General features: G+C 29.3%; 1 protein-coding gene and 1 long non-coding RNA gene across 2 annotated transcripts; one reads left to right on the plus strand and one right to left on the minus strand.

The window, feature by feature from the left end:
* Positions 1-282: 282 nt before the first annotated feature.
* On the minus strand, positions 283-4,082 carry LOC25500428 (GTP cyclohydrolase 1). The gene is made up of 2 exons (XM_013588842.3): positions 3,814-4,082; positions 283-1,649 (listed from the first exon to the last, which is right to left on the minus strand). Exons 1-2 carry the CDS (start codon positions 4,019-4,021, stop codon positions 490-492), a joined length of 1,368 nt encoding a protein of 455 aa, XP_013444296.1. The 5' UTR covers positions 4,022-4,082; the 3' UTR covers positions 283-489.
* Positions 4,083-4,727: 645 nt separating this feature from the next.
* Positions 4,728-5,832, plus strand: LOC112417491 (uncharacterized). Its single transcript, XR_003008001.2, has 2 exons — positions 4,728-5,023; positions 5,090-5,832. It is a non-coding gene; the product is annotated as an uncharacterized lncRNA (long non-coding RNA).
* Positions 5,833-18,948: the final 13,116 nt, after the last annotated feature.

Below are 18,948 nucleotides of genomic sequence, written 5' to 3' on the forward strand. Positions count from 1 at the left end.
ATAGAAAATCTTTCGATTAAAACTAAATGAACACTACAAGATAGAAAATTAAACAATGTCGCAAAAGACAACGAACATCACAACGCCGCATTTAGACGACGAAATCATGAGAAAAAATATACCTAGAACTATCTGAAAATCACTCATTTAAATTGTGATAAAGAGAAAAAGATAAATAGGTGTGATTTCGGATCAAAATAGATACAAAACTACCCCCAAATGAAGAAGATTGAAAAGAAAAACTATAGAGAAAACAAGCCGACTTATTAAAGACAGGATATATACAAACAAACATATCAAAGACAACATTATTATTACTCAATAATTAAAAATGGAACAACTTCATAAGAAACCATTACAATTCTTTTGCAACATTGCACAAATTTAGGGAGTAAATCGTTTGAAATTCTACCACATGTCATATGAGGAAGACTTTTATTAGAAATAGATTTATTTATGGTTGCACTTGATCAAACTAATCACTGCCCTTCAAGAGATGTAGCACTTGGAATACTCCAAAAACTTGGTCCTTGCAGCAAGATTAGTTGAAAAGTGTCCTAAAACAGCAATGGTTGCAGTATTGCTTCCAAACTTTTCAATTCCCCTAGAGATCATACAAGTGTGACTTGCCTCAACAACCACTATCACATTTCCACCTACCAATGGTGAAATGGTTTCTGCAATCTGCTTTGTGAGCCTTTCTTGAACTTGAAGTTTGAAGCCATAAAAATGAACTATTGATTGTAAAATGGACTTTCCAATTGGATAGCATCCTTTTGAAAGAAAGTATCCTATATGAACAACGCCGTAAAAGGGAAGCAAATGATGCTCACATTGTGACCAAAAAGGCAAGTTCACTTCAGAATATATTTCCTTGTCATCAAACCTTACCTTTCCATTGGTATTAGATATGTAACCATTCATCTCTATATCAATGTTACTAGCACATTGAAAGTTCATCAACCATTTCAAAAATCTACTAGGAGTTTCTACTAGCTCTTTCCTTGTTGGATCTTCTCCTAAAGATTTAACAATTGAAGATACTGCATTGACCATAATAGGAGTACTAATTGCTTTAATCTTTGATGAAACTTCAGCATATAGAGAAGGACACCAACATTGATCGAGTGGTCCTTTAAGACGAACTTTGTCATTGTCAATACCTCTAAACTTAAGAAGACTAAAGAAATCACTCCACATTTCAGCATTTTTGTTCTCATAAACACCAGATCCTGAAGAAACAAGTAACTTAACCCACCCTATATCGTTTGATTCGATATCTTTGTATGGAAAAGGGATATGTGTGCATTGTAGTACAATAGCAACACCTTCTGGCTCTATCCCTTGATGCAAAGCAGAACATATCTCATCTGCTAAACGTTGAGGCTCTTGAAGTCGTTTTGCAAATGCTTCGGCAACCCTAGGAAGCTTGCTTAAGCCTACAACTCTTTGGCCAGAAGGGATATAACCTACATGACACTTGACTTGAAATGGTAACAAGCAAGACTCACAATAAGAGTAGAGGTCAATATCTCTCACAATCACAAGTCCACCTACTCCACCTCCATGACCAATTTTATTATTATTATCTAGGCCATCTTCAGGGAATAATGCACCTTCAATAATGTCCTTCACATTTTGCCTATAACCTGTAGTGAAAAGTTCAATATCCTTAAGAATAATCATAATTTAATAATACAAAAATGCAATTTTTCCGCAGAAACGATGTGTACTTTTGAAATCCGCTATGGTATTTTTTTAGAAATGTAGGGTGGTAAAAGTTGCTCTCTCATTTTTTTTTTTAACCCCCTAACCTAAGATAATTGTTAAGTTTTAGCCTCTAAACTTTAAAAATAAATTTATTTATACTCCATTTCTTAAAATGTGTTATAATAGTCCCCAGAATATATTGTTTTGTCCATAATAAAAATGTTTTTATATACACTAAAATTAAATAAAAATGACAATTATTTTTGTACCACATTTCAAACTAGATGTTGCCTTTGTATAGGACCTTTTTAAAAAATGTTCGTCCATTTCTATAAAACCAAGTCTAAATTCTCAATTAGATCTGATTTTTTACAAAACTAGCTTTATTGACTTTATCGTATCTTTATGGTTAGGTTTTGTCCCCCCCTAAGAGATTAATCAAACCAGAAAGGCTAATTCTACCATGTTTTTTTTTTTTTTTGAAGGAGGCTAATTCTACCATGTTGTTATGCATATTATGGTAAAATACATAAAAAAAATATGTGTAAGTTGAAAATGTATACATCGATTTAATTTTTTTATTTAACTCCTTAAATATATTTTTTTGTGTTCGGGGTTCGAACCCCAAACCTTACCAATTGAGTTAAGTTCACGTGGACCTTAAATCTTATTTAACCAAACAGGAAAAAGTTAGCAAAGAAAATAAATTTTTATTTTATGAAGTTTTTTATTAAATATTAATAAATAAATTAAAAAGTCATTTTAAGAAGAAAAAAAGGCAGTTGGTGTTATTTTAATTCATTCTTACTTTTCCTTCAAGAAATATTTAAAGAAAATGTGATTTTAAGTGTTTGAATATGTTCATTATGTGCTTGAGATCAGTTTCAATCAATGACCATAAACTTCATACAATTGAAAACAGATGCTTCCAATTGAATTGTTTTTGTGATTCTTTCCCTTTCTTAGTTTCTTCCATGTCGAAAGTCTACCAAGAGTTTGAAAAGTGAAAATTGTTTTCCAGTTCTTAGGGAAGAATGGTAAGTCGTGATTTCAATAAGAAAAAAGAAAACAAAGTCTCTACGTGAAACAAAATTAAAATCGTGCAAACGTATGTGCTCGTGAGCGTGAAGATTAAGGGCAAGCATTGAAAACATAATAATTGTGTTTTAATTTATAATAAAGGGTACATATGGGCAAAAGTGGGTTTTAGTTAAAATAATAAGGGTAAAAATGGAATTAAAAGTGATATGTTATAAGCTATAAGCTCAAACACTGCTTGGCCCCGTTTGGATTGGCTTATTTTGAGCTTATGTGAGTTTATCTACTCCCATAAGCCTTTTTAAAGTTGTTTTGGTAAATAAATAAAAATAATTTATCATAGTTTCATAAGTTGCTTATGTCATGTTTCAATAAGCCTAAATTTTCAACTTACCATCTGGCTTAACAAGGAGCTTATGAATTTATGTGACCTCCTTCGATTCTCTCTGGATCCACTTTTTCAAAATATATATTTTAATTATAATTATCTTTGGCGGTGCATAAATAACAAAATTATTATATACTTATCTTGCTAAAGTAACACACGTAACTAAGATTTTTATTATTTTTTTTTTAAGGAAGATTTTTATTATTTTTAAGGACAAATATTGATTATAATATTGTTTTTTACATATATATATATATATATATATAATTATAATATTGTTTTTTACATCTTGTTTATTTTATCAAAAAAATCTTGATAATTGTGGTTCGATTCTCTGATTTTTTTTGTTAAATTAAAAATATTTAAAATTTCGATAATTTCACATTCAAACACTTCAATCTATGTAAGTACTTTTTAGTGTACATATCCAAACATAAATAGTTTATCAAGTATAAGAACTTATGATGTAAGCTCTAATTCTATAAGCCCTAATATTATAAGCATTTATATAAGTTGTTTATCCAAACGGGATCATAGCGTCTAAAAAATAAATTATAATAAATTTATGAAATAAGTTATAAACTCGTGATAAAAAATGACTGTTTACCAAACAAATTTTTTTTATTAGATGAATTTATAAACTATTAGAACCTTAGAGAGAGATCATAGTTACTGACCTCTGGTTCCTTCAAAAAAGGCCTTTGCAACACGAAATGGTGTCTTTCTAATGCCTTCCCTGTTAATATCTTCCCCCAAACCTAGTAACAGATCTTTGACTGCACACTCAATGGCACTTCTATTGACCTCTTTCTTAAAACTCACTTCATCATCACTTACTAAATTTTCAACCTCACAATTTGAATGTATTTGACCAAACGACCCCATTACTGAAAAACCAACTCAAGAGATATTAAGTAGTGCCTACACAATACAGTTTATTTTCCCTATATCTTTGTATTGTATACAAAGACTCATATATATAATTAGATGGAGGTGGTGCGACATGTTGGGGATACAATTTATTATTTGGTGCGTAGGGTATACTTCAGATTTTTGGTGTTTTAAATTAGGCACTTTATGTTCAATTGGATCAGGAGGTAGTTGTGACTTTTCTCTTTCTTTAAGATGTCTATTTTAAACGTGACTAAAATCGGAGAGTAATGATAGTTAGACACTCAATGTTTATACCTCTTTGAAAAATTTTGAGTTAATTAAATATATGGCATGTGTGACCACATTTTTTTAGTTGCGTGACCACTATTTTTTTAGAATTTATTTGGTTAACTAAGTGGAAAAATAGTGGTCACGCGCATTTTAGTTGCGTGATCATATTTTTCAGCTTCTAAATAATGATCACGCAATTGAAAAAATGTGATCACACAGACCATATATTTGGTTAATTGAAATTTTTGAGAGTGATACAAAGGAGTGTACACATATTAAGGGTTTCTACCGATCTTTGTTCAAAATTGGATCTCCGGATAGCGGTGACTTTTTTTTTTTTTTTTTTTATAGAAACTTTTCTCTTTCTTTAAGATGTCTATTTTAATTGTGACTAAAATTAAGAGTCTACCATAAGAATATACTACTCCCTCCGTATTTTATGGTATGACTGAACTCTCTGAGCTTGAAAAAATACACATATATCTATTTTATATTGTCTCGTGACTTACACCGTAAGTGATGTATTCAACGACGGTAGTGGCTAGTTCTCTTTCTTAGCTTCGGCCGCTGGTACTTTAGTGAGCAGCGTCGTTGACCTAACGACTGTCACTGTATCACGTCTGTCTCATGGACCGGTGATTGTTGCATGTTTCGGTTTTGACAACGTGGAATCAGATCTTCTTTGATATGAGATTTGTGTTCGGTTCTTCAAGACTTTTCTCGGTTTGTCTTCCTGGTGTTCTCATCTTGCTTTGGTTTTCTTATTCTAACCCAGGTTTGTATCTGCAGGACTCGAAGATAATGGGTTTGCTTCCGCCATGATGTATTAATCAAGAATGGCTATAAATATGTCCCAGTCTTTCGTGATTGAACTCAAACATATTGGTTAATGCTTTAAACGTCGAGTTTCAATGTGTGTTGCGGTTTGTGTACCGACGCCATGTTCTATTGGATTTGTTTCGATGGTTTGACTCGAAAGGAAAATTATAGCTTGTTGTTGTTTTGCAAAAAGTTTATGGATCTTAAATCGCTTTTGTGTTGACAGACGATTCATACGCCATTTAGTTTCTCCATTCATTATGTTTGATTTGGAGTGTGGGACTCGAAATGGTCGTTTAGCTTGTTTCCCTTTGTTGCAGGGAGATGATGGTACATAGACTCGCTTTCGTGTCGACGAACGGTACAATCACTGCACTAGAGACCTTTGATTCGTTTTATGATTAATTAGAGGGTGATCCACTTGTGTTGTGTTTTTCCTGTCTGGGGTCAACTTATACTTTTGTGTGAATTTACATGGTTAGGTTTATTTTTATTTTTTTAGGGATACTGGGTTAGGTTTATGTCCCCCTAATTTTATCTTTTTTTTTATGTATGTATTTTCCCCCTTTAATAATATTATATATGAGCAATTGATAAAAAATTAAAGCAGGATACCAACTTAGTTGGCCACTATTCTTTTTATGTCATTTTGCTCTTTACTTATAAAAAAAAAAATAAAAAAATTAAGCGACCTTGTATGACTATTTGCACTATTCACATGACTTACTTTTACCATTCTTTTTTTACTATTATATAAAGATAAATTGTACTATATAAGATATTTTTGGATTATCTCGATGATTATTTTCAAAATATAATTTTTTTATAATTTTTGCTAATACATAATTAAATAATTAAATATAGGGTTTTGCTAAGAGCATTTGTTAAGGATACAAAAAAACAGAAATAATTGATTAATTTTAAATAATAAATGTTCTTTTTTAAAGTTTCAATGTATTGAATGCACCATTTAAAGTACTTGTTAACATTTCCCTTAAATATATTAAGGAGTGCCTCAGGGCAAAAAAAAATTTACAAAAATACCTCGGGACACTTGTTAAGCAATTATAACATGAAATATTATTTTGAAATTGCGTAATCTACTTTTTTAAAAAAATTTAAAAAAGTGTTCTTTTTAATGTAAAATTTGACTTTTCTTTCTAATTTTAGCACCTTAACTAATGTCTGGGGTACTGTTAACAAGACCCATATATTAAAGATTAAACCCGTGAGCATACTCAGTTGGCAGTGACAATGCATTATTATATGCAGGGGTCGGGGTTCGAACCCCGGACTCCTCAGTTATTCACTTTAAAAGTGAATTTCTAACCACTAAGCTATCTGACAAAAAAAAGTTTAAAGATCTACATTAATATGTGTGCCACAATCAATAATGTTGCTTATTTTGAAAAGGTTGTTGGTTGTTTGTTGGTTCTTGACGTTGATGTTTGGGGATTGTGTGCGAGCAGCGGTAGGTGGTGGAATGATGTTGGTTGAGTTTTTTTTTTTTTTTTTTTATGTATAGTGGGTGAGGGTTTTAGTACAACTTTTATTTTCCTTTGTATGTTGCTGCTACTTTTCGACTCCTAATCTAGTATTCCTTAGCATTCCTTGTGCTGGTTAGGAATCATTGTGATTTTAATTAACTCTATTTTAGCTTCTTAAAAAAAAATGTTGCTCATTTTAAAATGGAGGAAGTAATAGATAATAGTATAGAGTGGATCGCATGTTCATTATTTTAAGATTATAATCATATCTGCTTTTTTTTTCTTTTTCTAATCATAGCTGTTTAATTATAACTTACATTGCTATTGTTTTATATATTTTTTATTAAAAATGATTGGGATACCGGATAGGCATAGATTTTTTTTTTTTTTAGGGATATCATAGATATTAGATACTAAGAAAATCTAAAATAGGATTTCCATACATTTATTAATTACCTGATTATTGCCTCGTGGGTCCCTAAAAAAATTGACTCGTGGGAGTGTTTTTTTGTTTGTTCAAAATGTTTTTGATGATTATAAATATGTTAACTTTTTGTTTTAATTTCTCTAAAAAAAAAATTTAACTTTTAGTTCCTTAAAAAAATTTTGTCTTCACTTTTGGTCCCTTCTTTAAATTAAACTCGTATTTATAATTCATATTTTTGAATAAAATCTATAATATTATAAGAATCTTTCCCAATTTTTCTTTTAACAAAACATGAATTAAATATAAATTTTTATACTTTTTGATGTTAAAAATTCATATTTAATTTATGTTTTGTTAAAAAAATCTAATTTTTTTGGGGAGATATTTTTACAATATTCTACACATTTCATTAAAAAATACAAATATTTACTTAAAAATAGGGACCAAAAGTAGTGATTGAAAATTTTGTAGGGATTAAAAATTAAAGAAAATTTTTAGAGGGATTAAAACGAAAAGTTGATATATTTATAAGAACTAAAAACATATTTAACCTTTTTTTTTAATCATGGAAGTATATTAAACTGAGCCAGTGCATCACATGAACATTTTATTGTTTTTGCAAAAAAATAAATTAACATTTTATTGTTTGACTAAATCACATCACTTGATTTTTGGGTGAAACAATTAATGGGAAGACTATTCTTACCTTATAGTCGAAGTCCGAATTACTAAGGCCTCTTTTCCTGGTAACCGGAGAGTCAACGTCAAAAAAAAAAAAAAAAAACCGAATCACCTGAACATGACTCATAAGTTGTTTGTTTATAAATAAGGGTTATGCTAACATATGTCCATAAGACACTTGTTAAAGAAACTAAAGGTAACAAGAATATTTTGGTAGTGGTTTGAACTCCGGTCGTTGCATATTTTATGCATTGTCTCAATCAACTGAGCTAAACTCACGAGGACAAAAGTAACAAGAATATAAAAGGCGTCAAAATATCAACAACACCAAACCAAAATGTAAAAAATCATATGAAAATCTTTTAGATTTGGACTCAATCTATGATTGTACTAGTATTTTAATCATGTTCAAAGGTGTACGTGTTAATCCATTATGTTGATTGAACATCACAAAGTAATTTTTTTTATGTTGAAAGGGAACATCAATGTTGCCTTCAAATAGATCAAATACATGTGATCGAGATGTCATTTAACCTGGAAAAGTGGAAGAGTTTCCCACGATAGAAAAGTCGGCCTTTTACCATGGTAGTAAATCAGTTGGGTACCAATCCTTTATGCATTTTTTTTTGTAAAATGTGTGAAATAATATTTTAATTTATTAAGTTATAAACCCTCATCTCTCAAAAAAAAAAAAAAAAAAAAAGTTATACACCCCCTTCTCCATTTGAGAAATAATTGACATTCCATGTTCACAATTTTTTAGCCTGAAAAATTAGTTGTTGTTGTTAAAACAGCCCAAAAACCACGTGTCTCATATTTATTTTTTTGGTCAAGTAGTCTAGTGGCTAGAGTTCACACAATTTAATTATGGAGAAGTGGAGTGTCCGGGGTTCGAACACCGGCCTCTGCATATAAAATGCAATATCTCTACCAACTGAGCTAAGCTCACGGGGATCGTGTCTCATATCTTAATTGTAATCAAAACAGTAACATGACATTATGGTTCTTTTTAACAGGTGAAACTCACCAACCATAGTTACATTAGATCTCGAACACTGATGACTTTGAAAAGAATTCTTTGAATGACATGGTAATCTTTTCTCTCTTTCTCTGAATGACTTCATTCGAAGGATTTTGTAAACTCTAACATTTTTCAATTCTTTATCTCTTCTTAATTGTCCTGCAAAACACAGTCTTCGATCTTCCAAATGGAAAAACACGACATGGTAAACTCTTCTATCTTTCTCTTTCTTTTTTCCTTCCTTTATTTTTCATTTATTCCTATATCTTTTTTTTTATTAATATTTTATGAAATTTGAGTGTTATATTTAATTTTATATTATATAGAAGTTTGTTACATTTATCCAACTTTTGAAATCGGGTGTTACGCACTCCTATCCGAGATCAACTACTATCATCAAAACAACGTGAATGATACGAGATCAACTTCCACATTAATATTAAGAATAAGAAATAAAAACAGCTCCAACAACTCCCTACAAAATCGATGACCCCGCTTGATATGATAATAAAGAAAAGGACCTAAATGATACACCCGACAAGAAGATCAATATTACTTCATAGTATAACAAACAAGAGATTTTTTTTCTTATATATATGCAATAGTGGTATATATATTAAATTGATGCAATAATTGTTTCAAAAAAATAAATTAAATTGATGCAATAATAAGATTAAAAAAAAAAACTTCAAAAAAATAAATTAAAAAGACAATAATAATTTAGGTCCTTTTTAAATAAAAAAAAACTACTATTCTTTTTTGTGATCATTTGCGGTGGACAGTTCTTTGTCGTGTTTAGACATTGACTAGTCCACTTTTTGTATCTCTTTCTGACTGTTTGTAAATTTTTAGTGGTTTTCTTAGTACGTATTGTGCTGAGAGGACTGCTACAACAGAGTTAATATAATTCATTTTGATTTCTTAAAAAAAAATAACCTTACGCCATAAGATATAATATTGAATTTCACAAGTGTGGATCCGAGTAACCAACCCTGCTGAGTCAGAAAAACAAAAAAGACAATAGACTCATATTAACAAATCATTGTGTTGGAGGAATATACCATTTTGATTAGTATTGTTTAGTGTCACTTACTATACAATTTAAAATGAGTAGCTTTTTAAGGAAGTTGAATCTAAATTTGGGGTGTTTGTGATACGGTTTAGATCGGTTTTGAGATAAAAAACTTTCGTTTCAAAATAAAAATTATATGTGATTCAGTTCGATTTGAATGACTATTTAAAAAAAAAAAAATTGATCCAAACTGATATAAATATATGTGGTTAATTTGGATCGGTTTTTAATATCTAAAATGAAAAATGTAACTATTTTTACTAATATTAATATTACACGTACATGCTAAAATTATAGATCAAATCCATCGATGAACAATTAAATCAGAATAAAAAATTGGTAATTCACATGAATAATTGAAGGTCATTACAGGAATGGACATCTTCAGTAAATCAAAGAAAAAGATAATTGAAGCCAACAACGTTTAATTAAAAAAAAAAACACAATTAGGTATTAGATCCATAGATAAACAATTATAGTAGATATATCTAAAGTCAATCAATATACAATTTCATATTTGTGTTTTCTCTTTTTCCTTTCTCTCTTGTCAGCCATCGTCAACCTTAATTTTTTTCTCCTTCATCCATTAAAGAGGGTTGATTTAGGGTCACCCCTCTAACTCATTTTTCTCTTTCCCTATTATTGAAAATAAGTGATTTTCACATCTATTTTGTTTTTTATTTTGTGATTTCTTTGTTTTCGTCCGACGTTGGTTTGTGCGACGTTGTTTGTTTTTCTTGTCTCTCAAGTATTTGATCGGTTCAGATTGTCAGATCAGCTTTGATCTAGTGCAGATCCAATCAATGACTTTGGCGTCCACGTTGCAGATCCGGATACATGGTTATTCCGGAGATTTAAATATAGTTATATGTGTATGCATTTGTACTTTGCCGTTTTATACTATTAACATGAATGTTGTGAGCCTATTTACAGATTCATCCTTTTTTTTTAGCGAATTTGCATTATATCGATGTACTCTATCAATTTAAAAGAATGAATATCATTTATTTTGTCAAAAAAAAAAAATCAATATGAATTGATAAAATAAACCGAAATAATCAAAAAATACAAATTATATGGTACACTCACTATATTTGAGTGTACTAGTACACTAACTTTTTTTTTTTTTTGGTCAAGTAGCCTAGTGGCTAGAGCTCACACATTTTAATTGTGGAGAAGTGAGGTGTCCGGGGTTCGAACCCCGGCCCCTGCATATAATATGCAATATCCCTACCAACTGAGCTAAGCTTACAGGGATCACTAACTCTTTAAATTCATAGTTAAATGAGTTGTTTTTTGAAAAAAATAATTATTTTTTATCATTTATAATTATAATAACTAAATCTTATTCATCAAAAGTGTCAACCAAATAATTTTTTACTTTTTTAAATTTTCATCACTCATAATTGAGAACATTCATTATTTTTTACGATAATATGTAAAAAAAAGTTACTATGATTCTTATAAACAATTAAATGATGTTTTTTCTTATGAAATGTTGTTCTATAAAATATAAATATTGAAAAATAATTATTTACTACATAAAAAATGATCATTCATTTATAAAATTAAGAAGCAGGAGTACCGGGACACCTCATTTTATAAATGTACCGTAGAAGTTGCCATCAAAAAATTGCCATCGGTTAACATAAATTTATGGATAATAAAAAGTTTTCTTTCAGTTCTTTAGGAACTATTTACAATCTTTTTTTTTTCTTTCAACATGGATTTATGGAGAATAAAACATTTGAGTTTTTATGTTTTTCAGGAACTACTCACAATCAGAACAATTCTTTGTGCAAAATAAAAATTGGTTTTTAAGTTCTTCAAAAACTATAACAGATTTGTGTGTTTCTTCAAGGATGTATCAATGCCGAATTCTTCAAGAATTTATTGAGAATAAAGCCGAGTTTTTTTAAGTTATTTAAGAACTATGCAACATATTCAAACAATAAAATCAATTCTTTAAAGTAATTCTTCAGGGATTAACGCTTTTGAATTCTTCGGAAATTTATAAAGAATAATATTGAGATCTTCAGGAATTATGCTTTTGAATTCTTAAAAAATTCGCATAGAATAATATTGAGTTCTTCAGAAACTACATTTTTGAATTCTTCAGGAATTCAAATAGAATAATATTGAGTTCTTCAGAAACTGCATAATAGATCTCTTTAATTTTATAATATGATATTAATCTTTATGCAATACTTCAGGAATGTATATGGAATAAATAAGCACAATAATATAACACGATTCACAGAATAATGATTTAATGTATCTAAAAGACATTGATTCATAGTACTAGAGATTGTTGACCTTCTGCATTGAGTTCAAAGGGTCATGGACAACAATATCATGTCTCCTATGTCTATCAATGTTGTGTTTATGAGGATTAATTTTGACATCCAAAAAGGCCTAACGACACAACTTATTTCACATTTGCCTTCTATTCATGTGTAATTAATCATTGTAATTAATCATTGATATATAAAAATATATCATTTACTTTAAATGTAAGTCTTTTTAAATAACAAATGATGTGTATTTTTTAGGGTGTTTATGGATATCAACATGCAAATTTGGTCATCTAAATCAATGTAATTCACATTTTAACTCGATTCAATCAAGTTCGGGTTCAATCCGAACCAATCTAACATGTTTATTGATTGAGTTTGAACTCCGCACCTTACATATTTTATGCATTGTTCTAATCAACTGAACTAAACTTACGAGAACAGTTTAGTTTAGTTTGAATATACGAATATGACACTTAAATCAAATCAAAGACAATTGATTGATTTTATTATTAAATTCGGTCAAATTCAATATGATCCAATCCAACCCGCGAGCACCAAAGTATTTTTTACTTTTTCCTTAAAAAAAGTATATTTTACTTTTGTGTTCAAATAATGTTTACAAAGGTTGTCACCCTTCAACATATCTCATAATTAAAAAAACAATTTGTATTTTTACCATCTTATTGGAGTGGTGGGCCAACGTGTCCCATCACCAAAATTTGGATAATAATTCACAATCACAACATAATTATGAGAAAATTGTTGTTGACACATATGAGAAGGCTGAGAAATATCAGTAAAAGACGTAAATGCTCCTGCGGCAGTTAACTATCGAGGAATTAAAAACACGGCTGTAGTTAACTGTCGAGGAAATTGTGACTGCCAAATTAATTTTGTTTAAAGGCTATTCAAGTTTATGAATATAAATGAAAAATGCGATAATTTACATTAATGAATGGTTGATTTTTGTGGAACGGTTACTTTTGTTTTTGGTGGTGTATTTTTTGTTATAAACGTTGCATTTTTAATTGATTTAATTACCGAAAATAATGAGATGATTTAGTTTTAAAGACGTCGACTATTACAACTCATTCATTTTCTTTTGTTTACAAAAATGCAGTATTAATGACATTTTATTTTTGCTAATATGAGTAATAAAGACATTGATAACTAATGATCTTCTTTGATTATATATATATATATATATAATATAGGGATCGGATCAAATGACACCAAGGTGTTAAATTAAATTTGACACCAAATTCTAGCCATTAATACGGTTTTAATCTAACGGCTCCCATAAACTCATTAAGTGCTCACATGCTTGATCAAGTGACCCACCTTTTATTTTTAGAAATAATTTAAACTTTCTTCTTTTGATTAATTCCTTTTCAAAAATTCTAATATTCTATATTTTTTTGAAGGACTCTACATCGTTTATTCTTAGGACTCTCTTGCACATGATTTACCCCTATTTCATTACTCCAAAACCTAATTGCCATTTTTTTTTGCTATACCACTATTTTATGCTTCACTTCCCAAGCTATTCAACATCACAACTTCCATCTTCTCTTTTCCTATACTAGGCGAAAACTTAATTTTGTGGTTGCTGTCCAAACTTAATTGTCGTTTCGAAGAGCCTTAAAGAAAATTGTTTTAGAGAAGGGCCAGGGATGCCAAAAACATTAACAAAGTGAATAATGACTAATTATCTAATTTAAGTTCTTTATGCAATGTTATGAGTAATTCATACCGCGATGATCGAAATCCGTAATGCAACATCTGTACTAGTTATGAGTAATTCATACCGCGATGATCGAAATCCATAACGCAACATCTGTACCAACCAAAATCAGAAAATCCTACAGGACACCGTAACCAAGTTTGGCCTAGATAAACCGTAGACAAAGATAATGCAACGAAAACGACGTGATATAGAAATAGACAACATTCAATTTAACTAAAGTATGCTTCTCTCACAAAATCAAACATGTCTTCGCCTGAAGTTCAATTTAATTTTTAACAAAGGAATTACATGAAGCCAATAACTACAAAATCTAAGTCCATATAACAATTGTTAACACCAGATTGATAAAGAGAGAAAGAGGTATGTGAGAAGCACAACATGTATTGGTAATGTCATCTTGGACCAATTAAAAAAGAATCATTACTAGTATATAATTTAATAAGAAAAATAATGTACATAACATAACAACATACGTGATTGATTTAGAGAAACACAACCTCAAAAAAATTAAGGCAATTAAGTTTTGGAGTAATGAAATAGGGGTAACTCATGTGCAAAAGAGCCCTAAGAATAAACATGTAGAATCTTTCAAAAAAAAAAAAAATAGAATCAGAGAATTTTTGGAAATGAATTAACTAAAAGAAGAAAGAATAAATTATTTCTAAAAATAAAAGGTGAGTCACTTGATCAAGCATGTGAGCTCTTAATGAGTTTATGGGAGCCGTTAGATTAAAACCGTATTAATGGCTAGGATTTGGTGTCAAATTTAATTTGACACCTTGGTGTCATTTGATCCTATCCTCTATATATATATATATATATATATATATATATATATATATATATATATATATATATATATATATATTTTGTAGTATAAGATTGATACATAACTAAAAATTTTGACTTCTGAAATTAAATATATTAATTGAATTTATTATTTTGTTATTTCAATTTATGTTACAATTAGACATTATTCAAACTTTTCTTTCAAAAAAAAAAAAACACATCATTAAAAACTTATAAAAATGTACCGTGGCAGTTACAATTAGACTTTTCAAATTAAATATATTAATTGAGTTTATTATTTTGTTATTTCAATTTATTGTTACAATTAAATCAATTAAACATGTAATTAATGTTTAATTTTTGCGGCAGTTAACTGCAGAAGCCCGCCTCGGTAGTTAACTGCCGAAGTTTTCCTCGGGAATTAACTGCAGCCGATTTTTAAATTTCTCGACAATTAACTGCCACAAGCTAAGGCATTTACATTTTTTACTGGTGTTTCTCAGCCTTCTCATATGTGTCAACAACAATTTTCTAATTATGAAGGGAAAGTGCATTTAACACTTTATATGAATTTTATCTCTGTTTCTTGCTATAAATTTCTTTAGGTGTTTTTTTTTTTGGTGAATATAAATTTCTTTAGGTGTGTTCGGTTGTGAAAAGGAGAAAAAAAAAATAAGAAGAGAGAAAGATATTATAAAATAGTGTGACAAGAGAGAAGAATGTGAGCTTAGCTCAGTTGGTAGAGATATTATATATTATATGCAGGAGTCGGGGTTCGAACCCCGGACACTCCACTTCTCCACAATTAAATTGTGTGAGCTCTAGCCACTAGACTACTTAAAAAAAAAAAAATGTGACAATTAAAATAGACTTGGTATAATAAAAAGATGTGATAGAGAAGTATGTTTATTTTTTAAACAATATAAACTTTTTTTTTTTTTACAAGGTTGAAATAAAAACTTAAAAAAATCAATATATAATTGTGTGATATGAATATGATTTAATTATATAATTACTTTTTTATGTTAAAACAATAAACAAAATTACTCTTTCTTTTTCACTCATCATAGAGGGGTGATTTTAGGTTTTTTTTTTTTACTTAGAATCACCCCCTCTACATATTTTTTCTCCTTTTTCTTAATCAAAACAAGTGATTTATACATATATCAAGTTTTATTTTTGTATTTTTTCAAGATTTCGTCATCTGAGTGCGGTGTTGTGTTGTTCGTCGTCTTGTGCGGTGTTGTTTGATTTTGCGTCTTGTTCCGGTGTTCGTTTGGTTCCTATTGAAAGATCAACTTCAGTCAATCACATATTCAATCAATTATTTGGGCGTCAACGTTGTAGATCCAGAAGCATGAGTATTCTAGTGATTTAGATTTTGTCATATTATTTGTATGCATTTTGTTGTTGTATGCTATTAATTAAATTGAATGTTGTGAGTTTGTTCGCTGCTTCACTCTTTACGTTTTTAGCAAGTTGATCATATTATTGTATCTTATGTATTCTATCAATATCAATAAATGAAAATCAATTTGCTTTCTTATGTTCTAATACTAAATCTAAAAGAAAGTTACATCTTAAAAAACTTCAACGAAAAGAAAAAAAAAACTCAATAGCCATCACTCATTACACTAATTTAACTACTTTGGCCCCTCAAAATATTTAATCAAACTCCACCACTATCCGTCCGTAGTACGGTTTGATTCATTTTAAGATAAAAATTCTTTTAATTTAAAGATAAAATTAAGGTCACGCGGTTCATTTGGATTCAGATAAATCATGTAAAAAATGATTTAAATCTAATTCAGTGCAGTTTGATTTGGATATTTTGAATATTCAAATAGCAATTCCAATTTTTTTTTTATCAATATTATTATTATAATGATACGATAAAGTACATAATAGATTTGATAATTTTCTTAAACAAATAACATAACAAAAATTAAAATTACATGATGTCAGTGATTGATTATATTGGAATCATATGAAACCAAGCGATTTTCATTAAAGGACATCTATTTTGTGTGATTTTTTAGATTGATTTGCAGTTTCAATTTAGATTAGCCTGAATCATCTTTCTTATTAAAAATTATCTGATCAAACAATATCATACCCTAATTTTAACCTAAGATTTTCCCTCCATCATCCAAGCATTAAATTCTCTTTAATGCTTTTCCTAATCATCACTATAGGTTGAAAATCTAAATTTCCCTCCCACAACAAATGTAGTCTGCCGATGCATGTAGTCAAGGCATAAGGAAAATGACATTTAATAACTTCTACACTCATTTGATTTCACTGTATGCAGCTTATAATCCACTCTCATTTCTTTGTTAACAACTTGCTTTGCCTTTTCCTACCCATCCTTTAACCAATTAATTAATCTAACCTTCTATATTCCAAACATTTTTTATTGTCAGTCATTCTTCATTAAATTTCCCACACGTATTTCCTATAAGCATTACTCCACCTCTTCCAGACTCTTGATAATATTTTCATCTCAACTTCTGATACCATTTGCACATGCACGCTGCACTAGCACTAACTATCTTACTACCATTTTATTTTGCCAATGAATCATACTATCATAGATGTTACAATTGGTTTATGGTCTATCTCTCTGCCATTTTGTTTTAAGAGAAATCCACCTCCTAAAACATTAATATCTACGGAAACCAACTCAAGGAGAAGCAAGTCTGTTCTTCAATTTGTCGTATGGTTTTGTTTCTTAAGGCCTGCAAATACTTTGTACGACACTGGTGCAAATGTTTAGCACGCCGTCGTCCATTTTATTGAGCCTGAAGTAACTCATGTTGGCTTTCCTTTGTAGGTCAAAATTTTCCATTTCAACAAGTAATTTTAATTTTAGCAATATTGTCACGTTTAAGAATTTGTAAGCATCACATGATCTAACATGATCTCTTATAATTTTTTTAAGATAGCTCATGTTCTAGATTTTTGTCTTTCCATTTTCTTTATTTTTTTTAAAGCTATTTCAACCACTTCTTTTTTGCAAGAACTATAGATGGCTTATATGTTGTCAATATTTTAAATGAAGAGTTTTTATGTGAGTAATTTATTGTACATTAATTTGAATTAATAACATGTAACAAAAAATTGAATTAATAACTATGATTGGTCTTAATTATATTGTTAATATATGGTTAAGGTAATTTACATCAACGGGTGAAGTCAATCAATACACATAACCTGTTTAATTTGTTTGTAGCAAAATATATACAACAAGTTAAAAATTAAATATGGTTGCTTGAAAAATTTCTATTTCTATTATTTCCGTTTCTAAATAAAAGCCGTAAGCATACAAACATAAGAAAGAGAGTTTGAAACGTGTTTGTGCGTATGGCACGTTTGTTGTAGATTTAAAAAAAAAAGTGAATTTTTGTAGTGTAATGTGTTTTTGTTATAATTTTTTTTTTAAGAAAAGCTTTAAATGAAAAATTCGTTTGAATAACTTACCCTTAAATGCAATTCTAAGTATTTCATCATTTTGTTATTAAAATTTTGAAAAAAATCACTAAAAAAAACTATAACAAATAGATTTTCGTAAATATCATTTTTAAAATATGTCATTTTTAAATAAAAAATTGTGATTCTTACGATGTAAAATTTCGAACGATGATATAAGATAAGATCTCTTTTCCAAAAAATGTGTGATTTTTACATTAGTGAACGTCAAAATTTCTTTTTCAACATATACCAAATGAGTATGAAATAACTTCTACTATTTTTAAGTAATTTTTCAAAAATTTCATTTTTAAAAATACAAAGAAAAATCTATTTTTTTTCATATCTAAAACAAACGGGCACAATCTCTCTTATTGACTCTTTCTAATTATCTTGATCAGGAAAAGCACCTTTGGCAATGTGTTCATTTTACTTACCTCAGCCGAACTCTAAAGTATCAATGTCTGTTATCCCCAATAATCAGAGGATTTAAACTAAAATGAAAATATATAAGATGATTTATTGATGTTTATTATAGTCGATAGGACCCGTGCGTGCACGGGTCAAAATGCTAGTACTTATTATAAAAGTCAATTAGGTCAAGCAAATGCTTAACCCTAATTGCTTTTGTATTTTCCCTCCCAAACACATCTCATAGGTGTGTTATGCAAGCTTTGATACCATCATTTAATGCTGCATTTAATGCTAATTTCAAGTTTTTTCAAATTTGAATTTCCCTCCCAGGTGTGGGCATGCCATCATTAAAGTCTCCTTGGTGTGCTATGCAAGCTTTGGTATCATAATTTAATGCTGATTTCAAGTTTTCAAATTTGAATTTCC

The sequence above is a fragment of the Medicago truncatula genome, chromosome 8 (assembly GCF_003473485.1).
Source record: "Medicago truncatula cultivar Jemalong A17 chromosome 8, MtrunA17r5.0-ANR, whole genome shotgun sequence".
NCBI lineage: Eukaryota > Viridiplantae > Streptophyta > Magnoliopsida > Fabales > Fabaceae > Medicago > Medicago truncatula.

Bases quoted from the DNA above. Each gene is read 5' to 3' on its own strand.
- LOC25500428 (XM_013588842.3), bottom strand. From the start codon at position 4,021: ATGGGGTCGTTTGGTCAAATACATTCAAATTGTGAGGTTGAAAATTTA. The intron at 1,650-3,813 runs GTCAGTAACTAT...TTTTCACTACAG, and splicing joins CTTTTTTGAAGGAACCAGAG to GTTATAGGCAAAATGTGAAG.